This window comes from Diabrotica virgifera, chromosome 8 (genome assembly GCF_917563875.1).
Source record: "Diabrotica virgifera virgifera chromosome 8, PGI_DIABVI_V3a".
In the NCBI taxonomy this organism is placed as follows: Eukaryota; Metazoa; Arthropoda; class Insecta; order Coleoptera; family Chrysomelidae; genus Diabrotica; species Diabrotica virgifera.
In genome coordinates this window covers 139,267,685-139,288,346 of record NC_065450.1, presented here as the reverse complement: position 1 = coordinate 139,288,346, position 20,662 = coordinate 139,267,685, and the positions used below count along the sequence as shown (strand labels likewise).

General features: G+C 32.6%; 1 protein-coding gene across 3 annotated transcripts in view; it reads right to left on the bottom strand.

Moving 5' to 3' along the window:
• Positions 1 to 20,662, bottom strand: part of LOC126889377 (titin) — a 251,639-nt gene that overhangs the window by 116,800 nt on the left and 114,177 nt on the right. For all 3 annotated transcript variants that reach the window (XM_050657632.1, XM_050657631.1, XM_050657633.1), the window contains 3 exons: positions 15,643 to 15,879; positions 3,872 to 4,070; positions 1,796 to 2,049 (listed from right to left, as the gene is read on the bottom strand). In XM_050657632.1, the coding sequence (XP_050513589.1) occupies positions 1,796 to 2,049; positions 3,872 to 4,070; positions 15,643 to 15,879 (690 nt within the window). The remainder of the gene's footprint in view (positions 1 to 1,795; positions 2,050 to 3,871; positions 4,071 to 15,642; positions 15,880 to 20,662) is intronic.

The following is a 20,662-nucleotide window of genomic DNA, read 5'->3' as shown; positions in this document are numbered from 1 at the left end:
GTTCTTTGGGACAAAACAATAGAAATATATAAAGATAGAAACTTGACGAGAAATGCTAGGAATGGTGTATGCCGTGCACTTAACAGTGAATTTGACGAATTAGGTGCTAAGTATATTATAATAAACTTTATTTTACATAGTTGCAATTAACGTTGAGTATAGAGGGTATTCCATCAATATGTGTGAATACAAAAATGTATAAATCGTATCTTTTTGCGTTAATAGGATGGACCCAATGAATTATATTATACCTATACACATATAATATATACCTTTTATTCTACGAAATTAAATTTAGTTTTATAGGGTAAACGACTCGGTGAAGACTGGAGTAGGGCGGCGGTCACGTCTTGTGTGAAATTATCTAAAAACAACATTTAAAACGAGGGGGAACAACGAACAACATTTAAAAATGAATGGATGACAGAGGGTCTTTTAAATTCTGTACATTAAAAACATAGATTGTAATGTAGTTCTGAAGCTGTTTCCTTGTGGAATTTTTGTAATAAACTATTCTAAATGGGAAATAAGCCACAATTTAACTAAAAAATAATTTTATTAACGTTTCGACGCCCAAATCGGATGTCGAAACGTTAATAAATTCATTTTTTAGTTCAATTGTGGCTTATTTCCCATTTAGAAGTTTATTATATAGATTGTATGAGCTAATTAGATGAGCTAATCCAAGATCCCACAAATAACTTAGTAGAACAACGATTATAAAAACAAATTAATACTTTTAATTAAAAACATTAAAAACAAAAAAATTACGGTATACTTATAGATAAAGTCCGTTATAATTAAAATAACATGAAATATATATGCACAGTACACATCTAACTTACCTATAGTTGTATAGATATAGAGTATAGTATAGTATAGACAGTATAGAGTATTCATTTCTAGGTAAAAAAACTCAGTCAGTTTCGGTTGTGTCAATTTCGTCTGCCATCGGAACAATGTTATGTTATTTAAGAACAGTGGCTCTTTCATTGTTTAAAAGACCATTGTTTAAAACATAATTTTTTAAAAGACAGTTGGAAATAAATAAAGTAATAACAGGTGCCTGTTGTTTGCGATAGCCCCAGATAATTAACATCGCTCTGCCGCCGCCGCCGTGTGCCATGAGTCATTTTTACTATCGTATAGTTCAAATTACACAAATACCTATTATCTCTCAAATATTATATTATGGTCGAAGCGAAGTTTTATCAATGAAACTTGATATTTTTAAGACATTCCAGAAGAGGCTACAGATAAAATGTTTTAACATAATACATACATTTTTATTGTTGAAATGTTTGTCTGATGAAAATCGGTCCGGGTAAGCCGGACTTCCGGGTTATTGGGGGCCGACTTATCGAGGTTCCACTGTAATAACTGACAAAATAAAAATTGCAAATGAATTAAATACGCATTACAGTACATTAGGACAAAAGTATGTATGGACAAAAAATACCCATTTGTAATGATACATCGTAATGATACATAAAAGACATCGTATCATGTACTTACCTCAGCCACAAAGTGTAAATAAAAATAATATACCAAACAACACAGCAAAACATCTTCGTGCGACTCAATTCTTATTGTGTGAAAAGGATAGGTGCGTCAAAACTACTGCACGAGAAAACCCTCGCACGTTCAAAATTCTTATAATGTGAAACAGCCCTAAGAGTAAGAAAATATGATGCACCAAACAAAAACATTTCAAAACTTTTATAAACAAAGATAAATAATTAATTAATAAAAAAAATGTAAAATGTAGAGACAATATTTTAGAAATGTTTAGTACCTCTTGTGGAAGTGGGTCATTTGTCTTGAAGTACATGCTCATAGTGTTTCTGGCAATACGGTAAAAAGCATTCAGTGCCATGTTTCGGCCTTTAGTGGTACACTCTTCGGATTCAAAGTCTTCGACATCTGCCTCAGTTTCTTGGGTGTTGTCTTCAGCATCATCATTTTTTTGTCCTTGAGTTTTCGTTAATTTTCTGGATTCTTTTTTTACCCATTCACTTTCGACCTCATCAAACAGCTTTTCTCTTTCGGCTAGAAATTAAATTTTTAAATATTACATAAAAAATTAAAAAATATACTCGTACATAAAATAACTTCTTTTTATATGAAAATTGAAGGTACATAAAATGCTCCAGAGGTTGTCTCCACAGTTCCAGTTTTTGTTCCAAGTCTCTTTCACTATTTCCTACTAACACATCATCAGCATACATTAAGAACCACGGAATGTTAGCCTGTAGTTTCGCTGTTATTTGGTCCAAAACTAATGAGAATAAATAAGGACTTAGCACTGAGCCTTGGTGCAATCCTACTTTCACATAAAATTGATCAGTCTTTTCCTCACCTGTCCTAACACTAGTCGCTACTCCCTCATACATATCTCTCACAATCTTTACATATTCACTTTCTTATTGAGTGCTCACCACAAAATCTCTCGAGGAACGCTATCATATGCTTTTTCAAGATCAATGAATACCATACGAGGGTTAGTTTCTTTATTCCTGTATTTTTCCATCAATTGCTTTATAATGAAAATTGCATCTGTTGTTGATCTGCTCTGCATAAAGCCAAATTGATTATCGGATATTTCGGTTTCTTCACGTATCCGTTCATCAATTACTCTCTCCCATATTTTCATGGTGTGACTAAGTAGTTTTATAGGCCTGTAGTTTGTACATTATTGTATATCTCCCCTGTTCTTGTAGGCAGGTACTAATATACTGCTTCTCCATTAGTCTGGCATTTGTCCAACTTCCATAGTTCCATTAAATAGACCTGCTAGCCAACTTGTTCCTGCCTCTCCTGATGCTCTCCATACTTCCCCAGGAATATCATCTGGTCCGACTGCTTTCCCTTTCTTTATTTTTGAAGCGCTTGAGTCACTTCCTCGTTTGTTATTTTGGTGACCATTGCTGTTACTGTCTGCGTTAATTCCACAGGCTGTCTGTCAAATTCTTCATTTAATAAACTGTCAAAGTACTTTCTCCATCTCTTTTTGACATCCTTTTCGTGAATTACTATTGTATTATTTTCATCTCGTGAACTAGTATTTTATTATTTTCATCTCAGATACATCTAATCTGATTAAAATATTTTGCTTTCGTTGCTCTCTGTTTGTTTCGCCTTCCTTGGTATCAAGTTGATCGTATCGGTTTGAATACGCTTCTGCTTTAGCTTTCGCTACTGCTACTTTCGCTTCCTTTTTGGCGACCATATAGTTTTGAAGATCTGTGTCCGATCTAGTTTCTTGTCAATTTTATATAATTTTCCCTTCTCTTTTATTTTTCCTTGTACTTCATTTGACCACCACCAAGTCTCTTTATACTCAACCTTCTTTCCTGACGTTTTCTTAAGTATTTCAATGGCAGTCTCTCTAATACTTCGTCTCTCTAATCAAATTATATTCTTTACAAAAAAAAAAAGGTGGTAAGAAAATCGGTTTTACTGTTTTCAACAAATTCGCTGTTAAGATCAACACACTTTTGCATTCGAACAAACCAATCGTCGAACCATCTATGCCAGTCTGAAATAGCTATCTCAGAAATGAGATTTTTGTATACTTCGCCCACCTCACCTAGAATCTTTCAAAAATCAGACGGTGCCAAATCGGAAATGTCTGGAGGATAGCCCACCAATTAGATGTTTTTCGTCTTCAAATTTCGCAGTGTTAGTAGTAGAAGATATATAAACGTTACGTATTCTAACACAAAAGAAAATATAAAAATATATTAATTTGTGACATGTGAATCTATTTTGACGTTAAAAAACTGATAATAGTGAACGAATATTTATACATAATTTTCGAGAATCATCACATTTACTCTCCTAAACGAATTATCACAATAAATAAACTTACCTGGTGAAAGAATGTCGTAAGGCAACAAGTATTTGCAGTATATGTCGTCAAGTTTTGTTACACGATCTTGAGCAGATTTTGGTATTTTCATAATATCTGACACTTTAGACCATTTCTTTTTTTCTATTACGTCTCTTAAACCACCCAAACTTTGAACTGTCTGGTAAAGTCTTGGCAAGTCTATCTCCATTCCGCCAATCTAAAAATTATATTTGAAATTTAAACGCATAATGCCAGAAAATTTTGAAAATGACAAAAGCTATAGTTTTAAAAATATTACAAATAACATTATTTACAAAAGTAGAATCTTCTTCTATGCGACTATTTTAAATCAATAACATAGACTTTAAATACGAGGAGAAAGGTGCCATGTGTGTAATGTACCATGAAAATCATTTTACAAACATTTCTATAGACAAAACCCTAAATATTGCGGCAGATCCGTGCAAATATTATAAGAATTGTGCATTTAATGATAGAAGCATATAATTTGGACCACATATACTACACATATAAAGGTTCAAAATCAGATATGAGACCATCTCAGATTTTATCTTTTACAAAAATGGAGGGCATTCAAAATGGTGACGATACATATGTGACTAATAGCACGATAACTTTTAAACGAAAAGTCCGACTTCAACCAAATTTGGTACATGAGTTCTGTTTTTGATGTATAAGATCGAGCTCCTGAACCGGAAGAATCGGTTTACCAGAAGTTGTGTTTTTCCTGATTTTTTATGTAAAAATATGTTGTTTTTTCAATTCTTTCACCCTGTATATATTAATTTTTTAAAAAGGTAATACCGGCATTGAATAGAGCGTACAAATATTTTTTCGGAAATATTTTGAACTTTTTAGTTATGTTAATTACCATGTAATAAATGCATAACTTATCTTCACATGTACAGTTACGGCCAGTGAATAGTTTACAGGCTGGCTTATCTAGGAGCCGATTTTTTAAATTTTTACCTCGTTTAAACGCACCTCTTGCGTCAAAGTGACGTTGCCAATGGTGTACCTAGAGTAGGTTGATTAAAATTAAAAAATCAAAATAATAAAAATAAATTTTACAAAATTTATCAAAATGGAAAATATAGAAAAAAGTTTTTTTGAATAAAATGGATTATGGTCTTAATAGGGTTTAGCTTCTCATTTTATTTTTCAACCCACACGAAATTTTTGACAAGCATTGACTTTTTGAGATTTTTTGACTTTGACATTTATCAAATCCGTACGACACTGCAATTTTACAGTATTACAATATAAAAATTAAAGTGTAAACTATTCAGTGACCGTAACTGTACCTATGTGCGGCAGATTCGTGCAAATATTATAAGAATTATTGTGCATTTAATGGTAGGAGCATATAATTTGGACAACATATACTACACATAAAAAGGTTCAAATTTAGATATGAGGCCATCTCAGATTTTGCCTTTTACAAAAAAGGCGGGCATTCAAAATGGCGACTATACATAAGGGACTAATAGCACGATAACTTTTGAAGGAAAAGTCCGATTTCAACCAAATTTGTTATATAGGTTCTTTTTTGATGTATTTTTTTAATTTCTTATGTAATTTTTCAAAAAGGTAATACCGGCGTTGAAAAGAGCGTAAAAATATTTTTTAGGAAATATTTTGAACTCTTTAGTTATATTAATTACCTTTTAATAAATGCATAACGTATATTCACATGTAGGTACCTATGTACGGCAGATTCGTGCAAATAATAATATAAGAATTATTGTGCATTTAATGGTAGAAGCATATAATTTGGACCACACATACTACACATACAAAGATTCAAATTTAGATAGAAGGTCATCTCAGATTTATTCTTTTACAAAAATGGCGGGCATTCAAATTGAATCTGCCGCCCATAGGTACATGTGAACATATGCATCTATTAAATGGTAATTAACACAACTCAAAATATTTCTTGAAAAATATTTTTACACACTTTTCAATGGCGGTATTACCTTTTTGAAAAATTTATATATACAGGGTGAAAAAATTGAAAAAGAAACAACATATTTTTACATAAAAAATGGTAAAAGCACAAATTCTGGTAAACCGATTCTTCCGGTTCAAGACCTCGATATTATTCATCAAAAAAAGAACCTTATATACCAAATTTGGTTGAAATCTGACGTCTCGTTCAAAAGTTATCGTGCTATTAGTCACATATGTATAGTCGCCATTTTGAATGCCCGCCATTTTTGTAAAAACGAACAAAAACTGAGATGGCCTCGTATCTAAGTTTGAACCTTTATATGTGTAGTATATGTGGTCCAAATTATATGCTTCTACCATTAAATACACAATAATCCTTATAATATTTGCACTAATCTGCCGCGCATAGGTACATGTGAAGATATGATTCGCATTTATTAAATGGTAATTAACATAACTAAAAAGTTAAAAATATTTCCTAAAAAATATGTTTACGCTCTTTGCAACGGCGGTATTAACTTTTTGAAAAATTAATACATACAGGGTGAAAGAATTGAAAAAAACAACATATTTTTACATAAAAACCAGGAAAAACACAACTTCTGGTAAACCGATTCTTCCAGTTCAAGACCTCGATTTTGTACATCAAAAAAAGAACCTATATACCAAACTTGTTATGGTGCTATTAGTCACATATGTATAGTCGCCATTTTGAATCTCCGCCATTTTTGTAAAAGGCAAAATATGAGATGGCCTAATATCTAAATTTGAACCTTTATATGTGTAGTATATGTGGTCCAAATTATATACTTCTATCATTAAATGCACAATTGTTTCACATATCGGCTGCACTACAATATTCTGGAAACCAGATACAATATTCAGCAGGACTACTTATCTTTCATTAAACATGGAATGTCCAATACTTATTTCAGCCTCAAAAATCAATTCGCCAGGCCAATAAGTAGCGCCTGAACGAGCTCCCCACTCCTCCAGTAATTGCAAATTCCTTCATGGAAGACTTCGAGACCCGACCACTATCCGCGTCAATGCTCAAAACTACATATTGGCTACGATATGTTGATGATACATTCGTCATTATTTGTCCCCACTGCAGAGATGCTTTAATATCATTTCAAATTTAACTGAATGGGATACAGCTATATATCCAGTTCAGATGGGGATGGAAACTGATTCATCCCTAAGGTTCCTCGATGTTCTCATAAAGAAAACTCAATCCCAAAGTTTTCACCACCCCGTTTACGGAAAACCCACTCATACCTACATACATTACCCATATACAGTCCGTACAATATACATACCGTTGCACGCCATTATCTACGTCAGAGATCTAAGTTGACATTGTTGCCCAATTACAAAAAATTCTTGAATTCATTTTAAATCAAATGTATTACATAATTTTTGCGGAAGTGGATTATACAACAAAACAAATTAATATTCAATGTAAATAAATAAAAACTTTACAAATAGAAAACAAGAATTAAGTTATAATCTTATAAGAATAGAACAAATACTTATAATAAATTGTAATCACCGCAACTGCCAAATAAATGTTACCAATTTATGCCAAAATGTCACATTTATTCGATCGCTGTTAGAGTGTAATCCGAACAAGAGTGCTTTTTAAAAAGGCTTTATATTCCACTGACAAATTAAATGAAACAAGTTAGGGTACATTTCTTTAAATGTACATTAATATTTCTACGCGTATATAATAAAATATATCTAGTGGCTGTAATTCCAGTGTACTCGGCTAATCGATTCTAAAAAGGAACAGACCTACCACTTACATAGTTACTGTTGGTATCATGTGATGTCACGGGCTATGACGCGGATGACGTGCAACGGTATGTATATTGGACGGACTGTACATTGCCTGTAAGTGATATTGAAATCAGAAATGTTTTGCATAGTTTTAAAAATTCACATTGTACGGATTTTTATTTCTTAAAGAAAAAAATTAAACCGCTTTGTCCAGCAAGATTCAAGAACAAATATTTTTATTCGTATCACAATTTTGTGTTATGAAGTACGTTTGTCCTTCTTGAAGGACTTCCATATTTAGAAAAATATACAAGTTTAGAGAAACGCTAAGCGTACCTATATTTAAATAACAAAGCTTAAATGATTAAACTTCTGCTTCGAATGAAACCAATTGTATATATATGAGCAATTATACAGGGTGTCCCGAAAAGATTGGTCATAAATTATACCACAGACTCTGGGGTCAAAAATAGGTTGATTGAACCTCACTTACCTATATACAATAGTGCACACAAAAAAAGTTACAGCCCTTTGAAGTTACAAAATGAAAATCGATTTTTTTTTCATATATCGAAAACTCTTAGAGATTTTTTATTGAAAATAAAAATGTGGCATTCTTATGGCAGCAATATATTTAAAAAAAAATTAAAAAGAAATTTGTGCACTCCATAAAAAATTTATGGGGGTTTTGTTCCCTTAAACCCCCCTAAACTTTTGTGTACGTTCCAATTAAATAATTATTGTGGCACCATTAGTTAAACAAAATGTTTTTAAAACTTTTTTGCCTCTTAGTACTATTTCGATAAGCCAGTGTTTATCGAGATATTTTGAATATTTTTCGAATCCACCACATATTTGTATATGGTTAAGTACGATTATAGACACTTGTTAATAATCTGAAAATTTACTTATAATTTACATTTTTACGTGTATTTTGAAAAAGAAGCCACATCTCGATAAAAGGTGACTTATCAAAAAAAGACTAAGAGGCAAAAAAGTTTTAAAAACACCGTGTTTAACTAATGGTACCACAATAATAGTTTAATTGGAACGTACACATACATTTGGGGGGTTTAAAGGAACAAAACCCCCATAAAATTTTTATGTAAATAAATTAAAAAAGAAGCCGCATCTCGATAAAAACTGGCTTATCGAAAAAGTGCCAAGAGGCAAAAAAGTTTTAAAAACGTTGTGTTTAACTAATGGTACCCCAATAATGAATTAATTAGAACGTGCACAAAAGTTTTGGGGGGTTTAAAGGAACAAAACCCCCATAACATTTTTATGGGGTGGACAAATTTCACTATAATTTTGCTTTAAGATGTTCCTACCATAAAAATGATACATGTCCATTTTCAATAAAAAATATCTAATAGTTTTCGATATATTGAAAAAAATCGATTTTCATTTTGTAACTTCAAAGGGCTGTAACTTTTTTATGATCACATTTGTACTAAGGTAAGTTAGGTTCAATCGAACTATTTTTGACCCCAGAATGTGTAGTATAATTTATGACCAATCTTTTCGGGACACCCTGTATAGCAATATATATGAGCAATTCCAAACGATTTCGCCGAGTTTTGTGGACGAGGTCCTCAGATTTGTACTAAATTTTAGTATGTTATTGTACCTCATAAAAAATATTTTCCTGAGAATTATAGCCCCCTAGGTCTCATAAGGCCTGAGATAGGGGCCCTGAAAAGGCCTAAAATTGACTTTTTAAAGGTTTTGAGCGTTATTTTTAAAATACGATATCTCGAAACTTTTTGAAGCAAATTTAATTTTTGAAACTGAATTTTGTTTGTCATGATGTCTAGTATTCACAAATAAATATTCAAATTTCTTAATATTAAGCGTAATTTTGGGGAACAAATTAAGTGCGAAGCAAATTTTGAAAAATTTATACTTTCTTATCTTTTTCATTCTATTGGCAAATTTGAACGCGACGTCGGAGGATCTTTTGCAATATCTTATTTTTAAGGTATTAAGGCAAAGTTTAAAATAGTTCTAGGTATATTTTTTATATTGAAAGGCAGCGAAGATATATGCATTTGAGCAGGGCCCATTTTGTGCAAAACAGCGTTTTTTGGAATTTTCAGCCTAGTGCAACTTTTTTTTGGCCTGAAATTTTTTTGGGACATATCCTAAGTTTTCGTCGTCAAGTGTATATATCTCCACCCTGCACCGTCGTTCCTGATTCAATACTTGTGACACATGATAATACAAATTATCGTATTTTTTATCACATGAAAGTCAAGAATGCACTTCTTGTAATCTAAAGGGGCATTTCGCTAATAACTGCCTAAATCCTCCCAATACGACCTTACATCAGAATAGCCCATCAACTTCTGAAACACCTAATACAATGACTATTTCATCATCAAACCTAATTCCTCCCAATACGACCTTACATCAGAATAGCTCATTAACTTCTGAAACTCCAATGCCTATTTTATCAAAAGAAACGACAAAATTAACTGAAAAGCTTAACAAAAATGACTCGAATAAAGAAAAAAACGAGAACACACCCCAAAAACCAATGGAAACCGATATCACAAGTGCTAAACGAAACTTTTCAGATGCAAACACACCCCCCGCTGAAGTATTCGCACAGCCTTTCACCGTTTTGAACACAAATCCCACCAAGAAACCAAAAACTTATAATGAATTAGAACAATTACTAGAGCCAGCAAAAATTGTATTTAAGAGGATCGGTACGTATTTTCGGCTGCAATGCTATTCAAATGGGGATTCATTTTTTTCAAATCCTGAGAAAACTAATAAGTATTTTTGAAAAATTTAAACGCAGAATGAAAGATTACGTTATTAGCGAGGGCCGAAAGTCCCTGAGAACTTCTATAATGTTTATTTTAATAAGTTACAGGGGTGAAAAAACTAAGAGAAAATTTAGTGTGATTTTTAATTTCAAATATCTCATTCAAAATAAACTTTTTATTTATTCTAAGGGACTTTCGGCCCTCGGTAATAATTTAGTCTTTCATTCTGCGTTTAAATTTTTCAAAAATATTTATTGGTTTTTTCAGGATTTGAAAAAAATGAACACAATGCCGTGGTAATATTTTCCAAATCTGTCTTTGTCTTACAACGCACTCAACCGAATATAATATTGTCAGGATATATTGTCAGTCAGACACTGACAATCAGTGACAATTTTAAATATTTGACATTGCATCGGGAATATTTTGAGAAATTGATTAAATATTATTGATATATAGTGTATTTGATAAATAATTGATTTAAGACGTGAACCTAATAAAAAGTTATTTATTGTGTATTATTTGTGGAAGATCCAAGCAGAGAATACATCAGATATATCCTGTGATCCAAGTATTTTGTTGTTAGAGATGTTCAAAATTGTAAGCGTTCCAAAATAACAACATATTATTAAAAAATCACTTTAACACTTTTCCTCTTTTCTCGATTGATTATTAGTTTTTGTTGTACAAATAAATTATTACAATCACTGAAAACATAGTTAGTGAAAAAATTATCACATTTATTAACTGAATTAATAATTTGCAATCATAAAATAACAGTTATCCAAGAACATTCAAAAGCCATCTCTTTAAATTAATTATGACATTTTCAAGTAGAATGACATTCTAGTAATGTTTACATATCCACACCAGTGTGAATTTTACTACACGTAATTTGCCGTGTAAAGACAGAAAAAGTAGGGATACACGTAAAATATTTGCGAATTATGTACCCATAGCCTTAAGGAAGAAACACTAAAATTGGACTTTGAGCAGATGGTAGACTTTTTCGAAAACGCATATGAGAATAAAGACCTTGTCAGTCTAGTGAAAACATACACCGAAGATATTGACGACTTCTTGAAAACATTGTCAAAAATGCATCCATACTATACCGATCGAGTCATAAAAAGCAGGAGTACTAGAATACGAAAAAGAATAATGAAACAACTCAACTTCAGTCCAGCTGCCATAAAACAATTTCTAGAGGACTCTGATAGTTCTATAGAGTCTTCATAAGAATAAAAATATATAATAATAATAAAAATGGATTGCATACTACAGTGGAATATAAACGGGTTTTACACTCACTTTAATATGTTTAAACACTTATGTTCAGAAATCATACCATCCATTATATGTATACAGGAGACGAATTTTAAGGGACAGCATACTTACCAAATGAAAAATTATAAATGTTACTATAAAAATCGGAGGGATGCAGGTATAGCTAGTGGAGGAGTCGCTATGTATGTACACCAAAATTACGAATCAAAAATTTTAGAAATTAAGAGTGGTCTAGAAGTAGTAGCGGCAACAGTTCTATTTCCCCAAAAAATATGTATTTGCAATATATATATTCCCCCAAACCAATCAATAACAGAAACAGATCTTACAGATTTATTGGATCAAATTTTAACTCCGAGAATAATTGTAGGTGATTTCAATAGCCACAACCCAATATGGGGATCTCTCGGAACAAACTCTAAAGGGAAAATCTTGGAAAACTTGATAATTTCTAAAAACTTGAACCTCCTAAACGACGGGCAACCAACCCGATATAATATTCACGTGGGTTCCTCCTCAGCTATTGATTTATCAATTTGCGATCCTGTATTATCACCAAAGCTTTCATGGGATGCAATACCATATTTATATGGTAGCGACCATTATCCTATTAAAATTTCTATGACAATTAATGACAACAAGAGCAATACCTCTCCGACTCCAAAATGGAACTTGAAGAAAGCAGATTGGTATTCATTTAAAACATATATCCAACTAAATTACCAAACATTAGAAGAAACTACAAAAGATCAATCTATCGATGAAATATTAAATTCATTCACATCATTATTATATACTGCTGCTAACATCCACGTAGGCAAAACAAAAATTTTGAAAAGAACTTCTCTTCCATGGTGGAATGCAGATTGTAGCCAAGCTATTAAACAATATAAAAATTCTTTTAACAAAATGAAGCGTTGCAAAACTACAGAAAACACCATCGAGTATAAAAAATTACGAGCCCAATTTAGATATGTTACAAAATTAAATAGAAAAAAATCTTGGCAGGAATTTCTGTCTAGTATTAATAATTCTATGCCTATAGGTACTGTATGGGAAAAGGTCAGAAAAGTATCTGGATGCAATAGTTATAAAAAAATCCCATTCTTGTATGAAAACAAGCACATATTATCATCTGACGTTGAAATTGCAGAGCTTTTTGCTAAGCAATTTGAAATAAACAGTAGCAACAACAATTACTCCAAAGACTTTTTAAACATTAAGATACATACAGAACAGAAATTAATTGATTTTATTGACATGGAAGATAACTCCCTTAACAAACCATTTACAATAGAAGAACTAAATCATTCCTTACGTACTGCCAAAAAGTCTGCACCAGGACCAGATGAAATTCCTGTAAGTTTTCTTCAAAATCTGCCAGACAACGCAAAACTATACCTCCTTGATTTCTACAACAAAATTTGGAATAGCCATGAATTTCCATCGAAATGGGCAGAGGCGATAGTAATACCTTTATTGAAAGCAAACAAAACACGAACTGACCCTGAATCATATCGACCAATTTCCCTCACCAACACAATCTGCAAAATATTAGAAAAAATGGTAAATAAAAGGTTGTTGTGGTTTCTAGACAAAAATAATTTAATAATTAATGAGCAAAGCCGATTTCGAAGAAACAGGTCAACTTTGGATAATTTAATAGATTTAGAGTCGGAAATACATGAAAGTTTTGCTATTAAACAGGAATGTCTTGCTGTATTTGTTGACATAAATAAAGCTTTCGATATGGCTTGGAGGTATGATATTTTAAACACATTGAGTCACTGGGGAGTGAAAGGTAACATACTTTATTTTATTCGTAACTTTTTAGATAATAGGAAATTTAAAGTACGCGTAAATGGTATTACATCCAGTATAAAGAATCAAGAAAATGGTATTCCGCAAGGATCTGTCATCAGTTAAACACTTTTTTTGATTTCCATAAACAAAATATTAGATAATCTACCAAAACTTGTTAAAGCAAGATTATATGCTGACGACTTAGTATTATATACAAAAGGAAAAAACATTCGCTCGATACAAAAAAATCTACAATGTACATTAAACCACCTTGAGAATTGGTCAAAACAAGTGGGAGTACAATTTTCTACGACGAAAACAAAATGTATATTGTTTTCAAAGAATCGACATTCTACAAAGCCAGATTTGCAAATATATGGAAACAGCTTAGAATATGTTGACCATATAAAATTTTTAGGAATGTTTTTCGATAAAAAGCTCTCTTGGAAAATGCACATTATGTACATCAAGAAAACTTGTCAAACTGGTCTGAATTTATTGCGAACTCTGTGTAACAACAATTGGGGGTCAGATTTTAAAAGCCTTATTCAAATTTACAAATCATTTATACGATCAAAGATTGATTATGGTTCAATAGTTTACGCTTCTGCCAAGAAGACATTACTTGCTCAGCTTGAAACTATACAGAATACAGCATTAATAATAGCCACTGGAGCTTTTCGTACTAGCCCTGTTGAAAGTTTACAATGTTTAACTGGTGAACCACCCTTGAAATTTAGGAGAATATATCTATCGTTAGCTTATGCATCAAACATTCAATCAATAAAATCACATCCCTCTCTTCATAATACAATTGGTGACCGTTTTAAAGATATTTATATTAAACAAACCCGAACAGACCCACCATTCTATGAGAGAATTCGAAGGTATCTACCCTCGTATAGTGTTCAGTTTCCAAAATTCTTTGATAAGTCAACCACCACGGCTGAATTTCCATCATGGACATTACCCCCTTTACAATGTGATCTAACTCTCACCAAATATAATAAGTTCGAAACTACTCACAAAATAATAAACCAAGAGTCACTTAACAAACTTTCATGTTTTTCCGATTATTATAACATCTATACAGATGCATCCAAAACCAGTGATGGTGTAGGATCAGCAATTGTCACTCCAAATTCCATATTGCAATTTAAACTATCATCTACTAGCAGTATTCTGTCTGGAGAATTGTTTTCGATTCTACAAGCATTAATTCATGTAAACAACCTTAACATCTCAAAAACTCTGATAATTACTGATTCTCTTAGTGCATTACATTCAATAAAACAGCTCTATACCAGTAATCCTATTGTTCAGCTAATACAACATCAATTACACCTTATAAATCAAGCAAAACAGCAAATTCACTTCCTTTGGGTTCCATCACATACTGGTTTGGAAGGCAACGAAAAAGTGGATCATTATGCCGATGAAGCAATACACAGTGCATCTTCAATAACAGTGAATAAAGTGTCAGTGACCGATTTTAAAACGTTCGTGAAACAGAAAGTGCTAAGTGAATGGGGAAATAAATGGCAACAATCAAAATCATTTCTACAGACTATTAAACGTACAACACATTCATGGTGTGAGATAAACATCGATCGCCGATTGTTTGCTAAAATAACTCGTTTGCGTATAGGACAGAGCAGACTAACTCATGGTCATATTATATCAAAATCAAATCACCCTATATGTGATCATTGTAACTGTAATATATCCATACCACATATTTTGGTAGATTGTCCTAAATTTATTAACGAAAGAAACAAACATTCAATACCTATAAATATAAAAGATGTTTTAGGAGATAATTGTAATCCGAAAAACCTTTTCAATTATCTAAAGGATATTGGCCTTTTCAACAAACTGTGAAGTTTATTTTTTTTATATTATAATATATGTCTAGTATTAAGATAAGGACAAGTTACATACTTTAGTTATTAGTTGAAAAAAATATTGTACTCCAAACCTACCCACTTATTGTAATATTAATTGTACAAATCCTGATTGTATGTTCAAATGTAATTAACTGTATATTATGTTCTCCCGCTAATAACTCTGAGTAGTTGATGCGGTTAATAAAGAAAAAAAAAAGATTTTTTAGTACAACAAAACATTGACAATTATAACTTGTTTAATTAATGTACTACTTACCCAAGGCGGATGATTTAACGCAATACTTTGAGTCTCAAGGTACTTCTTAATGGCCACAAATTCTTTATAGTTGGGGCCCCATCGATACAGCATTTTATTGACATACTGATTGTAAGCTGTAAATCTCATATCGTCCGTGACTTTACATTCTGGTTTGAAATTACTAGGAGGTACTATTTTACATATTCCGAATTGTTCGGCTTTGTGACGAATGCGTTCTATATACTCCAAAGGATCCTGTAAATAATATAATTATGTAATTCCTAAATTTAGCAAATTCAGAAACAGAAATCGCACACGAAATAATAATAATATCTTCTTCTTCAAGTGCCATCTCCGCGAAGGAGATCGGCAATCATCATAGCTACTCGGACTTTAGAAACGGCTGCCCTGAAAAGTTCATTTGATTCAGTACCATTCAGCTTTGTACCATTCGCTCAGGTTGCGCAGCCACGAGATTCTGCGTCTTTCTATGATTCTTTTTCCTTGAATCTTTCCCTGCATAATGAGTTGGGGCAAGTTGTATTTCTCTCCACATGTAACATGTCCGAGATATTACAATTTTCTGGTTTTGATTGTATTTAAGACTTCCAGTTCATTATTCATCTTTCTCAGAACCTCTTTGTTTGTGACGTGTTCTGTCCATGATATTTTCAGAATTCTTCTATACACCCACAACTCGAATGATTCTAGTTTCTTCATTGATGCCGCATTCAAGGTCCAAGCTTCCATTCCGTAAACAAGGTCGAGAAAACGTAGCATCTAGCTAACCATACTCTTTGCTAATAAATAATAATATAATTAATAATAATTAATTAGCAAATGAAAACTGAAATAACTACAGAGTTTATACGAAGGGTAAAACAGCTGCTTCGTTCACACCTTAACAGTAAAAATTTGTTTAAGGCACTAAACACCTATGCATGTTCCGCGCTTAGCTATTGGTTTGGCATTGTTAAGTGGACAAAAACGAACATAGAGAATCTGCAGCGAAAAGTAAGAACACATCTCACAAAGGCACAAAACACCATCCTAAAAGTGCAGTAGAAAGAACAACATTACCACGGAATCTAGGAGGAAGAGGACTTATGGATACAGGTGAGCAATTAGATAAACAAATTGCTAATTTAAGAACTTATTTTCAGATGCAGCTGAAACATCTACTCTACATCGCGCTATTTGCGCAGTAGATGACACAACACCGATCAAACTGAGGGAACCAGAAATGCGCATAAACCACCTCACCAAAGACGAAAAAATGCGCACCTGGATGGGTAAACCTCTGCATGGGCGACATCCCAATGAGGTCAGCCAAGACTATGTCGACAATACAGCACATCCCAATGAGGTCAGCCAAGACTATGTCGACAATACAGCGTCGAACTATTGGTTGACATCAGGAAAGATGTTCCCTGAAACGGAGGGTTCACTACTGGCCATTCAGGATCAGGTTATACCAACCAGAAATTACCTGAAATATATCATCAAAGACCCTCAGGTTCAAAACGACAGATGCCGATATGGATGTCAAGCCCAAGAAACCATCCAACATCTTACAGGGGGCTGCCAGGCATTTGCTGCAACTGAATACAAGGATCGGCATGACGCAGTGGGAAAAATCCTTCATCAAGAGATAGCTATCAAGCTGGGACTTTTCCAAACGGACCATCTCCCGTATTATCAATACGTTACTGAGAGTATGCTTGAGGATGGCAACTACAAGCTATACTGGGACCGCACTGTGCTGACAGACCAAACAGTGGCACATAATAGACCAGATCTCGTACTTGTTAATAAATTAACAAGACAAACAACACTAATTGATGTGGCGATACCTAACAACAATAATCTACGTAGTAAAGGGCCTAGCCGGGTAAGATGGTGAAAAGTGCCCCCAGCTCGATTTAAATTCCATATAGGCCAATTTTTAGCACATATAGAGGAACTCACTTTCTGAAATTTTTAGCCCCCTAGGTGGTCACGTGACGCTCCTAGAGCCTAATTAGGCTTTTTATGTTTTTATTTTTTATCTCAGGCGCATCAAGAGCTAGCCAAAAACTTTATTAAAAAAAGTTGTAAGTTCCAAAAAGATCTATAAGAAAATTTTTTTTTAAATTTTTTGGCGGGAAATTCGAATTTTTAGAACAATTTTAAACTTTTAAATGACTCTGAAAAAAAAAACTAAGACACTCGTTTTTACGAAAATTAATTATAATGTGTATTTTTGCACAATATTTCACCCTGAATTTTTTCAGACTTTTAAAATTGGTGAAACGTACCTTTAAAAATAAAAAACCGCATTTTTTCATTCTTTTTTCGTATTTTGAAACAATTTTATACATATTTTTCAAAAAAGGTAACACTGTTACTAGAATAGGTAAAAAACTGAAAAATAATTGGGGTTTGCTTAATAAAAATTTTTTGTAAAGCCATCCATTTTCAAAATACAGGGCGTTGAAGAAAACAAAATTTTACACATTTTTTACGATTTTGCTGAAACTACTGGCAACATTGTAATAAAACTTGGCGGGATTTAAGAGCTGGTTATTGTGCATATTTTGACATACAATTAATGATTTGATATTCATCATTGGCTCGCATAGGGGTAATGGTCTGAACTTGTTAAAGAATAAAGATAGTACGCCACTGACATATTTCAAATTAACAATCGTTTTTTAATTTCTCGTTCAATTTGTGACAAAAAATGTATCTTCTTATTTTTTCATACGACGCGCCATTTTTATTCAAAAAATAAAAGATCTTAACCCTTACAAAGTATTCGAACTTCTAGTAGTTTCTACATCTACATCATAATAAACTCATACATCAATTATCAAAATTAATTCGAATACTTTGGAAGCGTTAAGATATTTTATTTTTTGCAGCAAAACAGCGCGTCGTATGAAAAAATGAGAAGATAGATTTTTTATTGCAAATTGAACGAGGAATTCAAAAATGATTGTTAATTTGAAATATGTCAGTGGCGTACTATCTTTTTTTCTTTGAAAAGTTCAGACCATTACCCCTATGCGCGCCAATGATGAATATTAAATCCTTAGTTGTATGTCAAAACATGCACAATAACTACCTCTTAAAATCCGCCAAGTTTTATTACAATGTTGCCAGTAGTTTCGGCAAAATCGTAAAAAATATGTAAAATTTTGTTTTCTTCAACGCCCTGTATCTTGAAAATGGATGGCGTTACAAAAAATTTTTATGAAGCAAATCCCAATTATTTTTCAGTTTTTTACCTATTCTAGTGACGGTGTTAAATTTTTTGAAAAATATGTATAAAATTGTATCAAAAAAACGAAAAAAAACCGAAAAAATGCGGTTTTTTATTTTTAAAGGTACGTTTCACCAATTTTAAAAATCTGAAAAAATTCAGGGTGAAAGATTGTGCAAAAATACACATTATAATTAATTTTCGTAAAAACGAGTGTCTTAGTTTTTTTTTCAGATTTATTTAAAAGTTTAAAATTGTTCTAAAAATTCGAATTTCCCGCCAAAAAAATAAAAAAAAATTTTTCATATAGATCTTTTTAAAACTTACAACTTTTTTAAATAAAGTTTTTGGCTAGCTCTTAATGCGGCTGAGATAAAAAATAAAAACATAAAAAGCCTAATTAGGCTCTAGGGGGGTCACGTGACCACCTAGGGGGCTAAAAATTTCAGAAAGTGAGTTCCTCTATATGTGCTAAAAAGTGGCCTATATGGAATTTAGATTGGGTTGGGGGCACTTTTCACCATCTTACCCGGCTAGGCCCTTTACTGAAAAGATAGCCAAGTACAGAGATCTGGAAATTCAAATACGAAGGCAATGGAAAACTGCAAAGTACCCAAACGATACCGATTATTATGTCTACTACTGGAGTCATTCCGAAGACCCTCCTCGAAAGCATAAAAAAGCTGGGTCTGAATGAACATCTTTATAAGACCATGCAGAAAGCTGTACTACTCGCGACGGCCAGAAGTGTACGAAAATTTTTGGGAGATACACCTGCATACCAAGTCACCTAGGGCTCGATAACATGGAAAGAGTCCCACCAGACCTCAATCCTTTTGATACCGTAGGTATCTGGGATGAGTCAATTTTCCCCTTAGAGGGAGTGTGGCTAAATCTGGATAATTAATTATAATATAATTAATAGGAAAAAGAAAATACATTGTTCATGCTACAAAAAGCGTGGCATGAGACATTCAAAAGACATGATTCTACAAGAATAATTGTTAGCAAAAATAATAATTCATGTTTATTGTATTATGCCCCTTCGTTTTTAACTTCAAATGTCTCTAAAACCAATGATTTTATCGTTACGAATGAAGAGTATTTTATTTACATAGAAAGTATTGGAGAATCTAAAAATTATGCTAAAATAGCAGTGCCGTCAGTGAGGTAGAATTTGGGAATGGTCAACCATTCACTATCCCGTGTCGTACGCCTCTAGTACTAGCCAGAAACGAGTATTTAACATAATTTAGTAGGATGTACTTACACTTTCTGCCAAGTACGATACGGATATGTCTAATAGTCTTAAAGTACCGGGTACACATAGTTCTTAAAGTTTTAAATAAAGAATAAATTATTAAAAAAAATACTTTAAAACTATTTGACATATCCGTGTCCTACGTGGCAGAAAGTGTACGTAATGTAAACAGTACTAAATTATGTTCATAAATAATCATTTCTGGCTACTACCAGAGGCGTACGACAGGGGAAAGTGAATGGTTGACCCTTCCCAAATTCTACGCCACTGACGGAACTGCTATTTTAGCATAATTTTTAAATTCTCCAATACTTTCTACGTAAATAATATACTCTTAATTCGTAACGTTAAAATCATTAGTTTTAGATATATTTGACGTTAAAAACGAAGGGGCGTAATACATTAACCTTTAACTACCCGCGCATCAAGTTATAACATAACTACACGCGTGGCGTACTTTGTACGCCACAAGATAATACACTTAAAAACAGCGGATTTGTTTAGTTTTTTTTTAAATACACTTCTAGAATCTG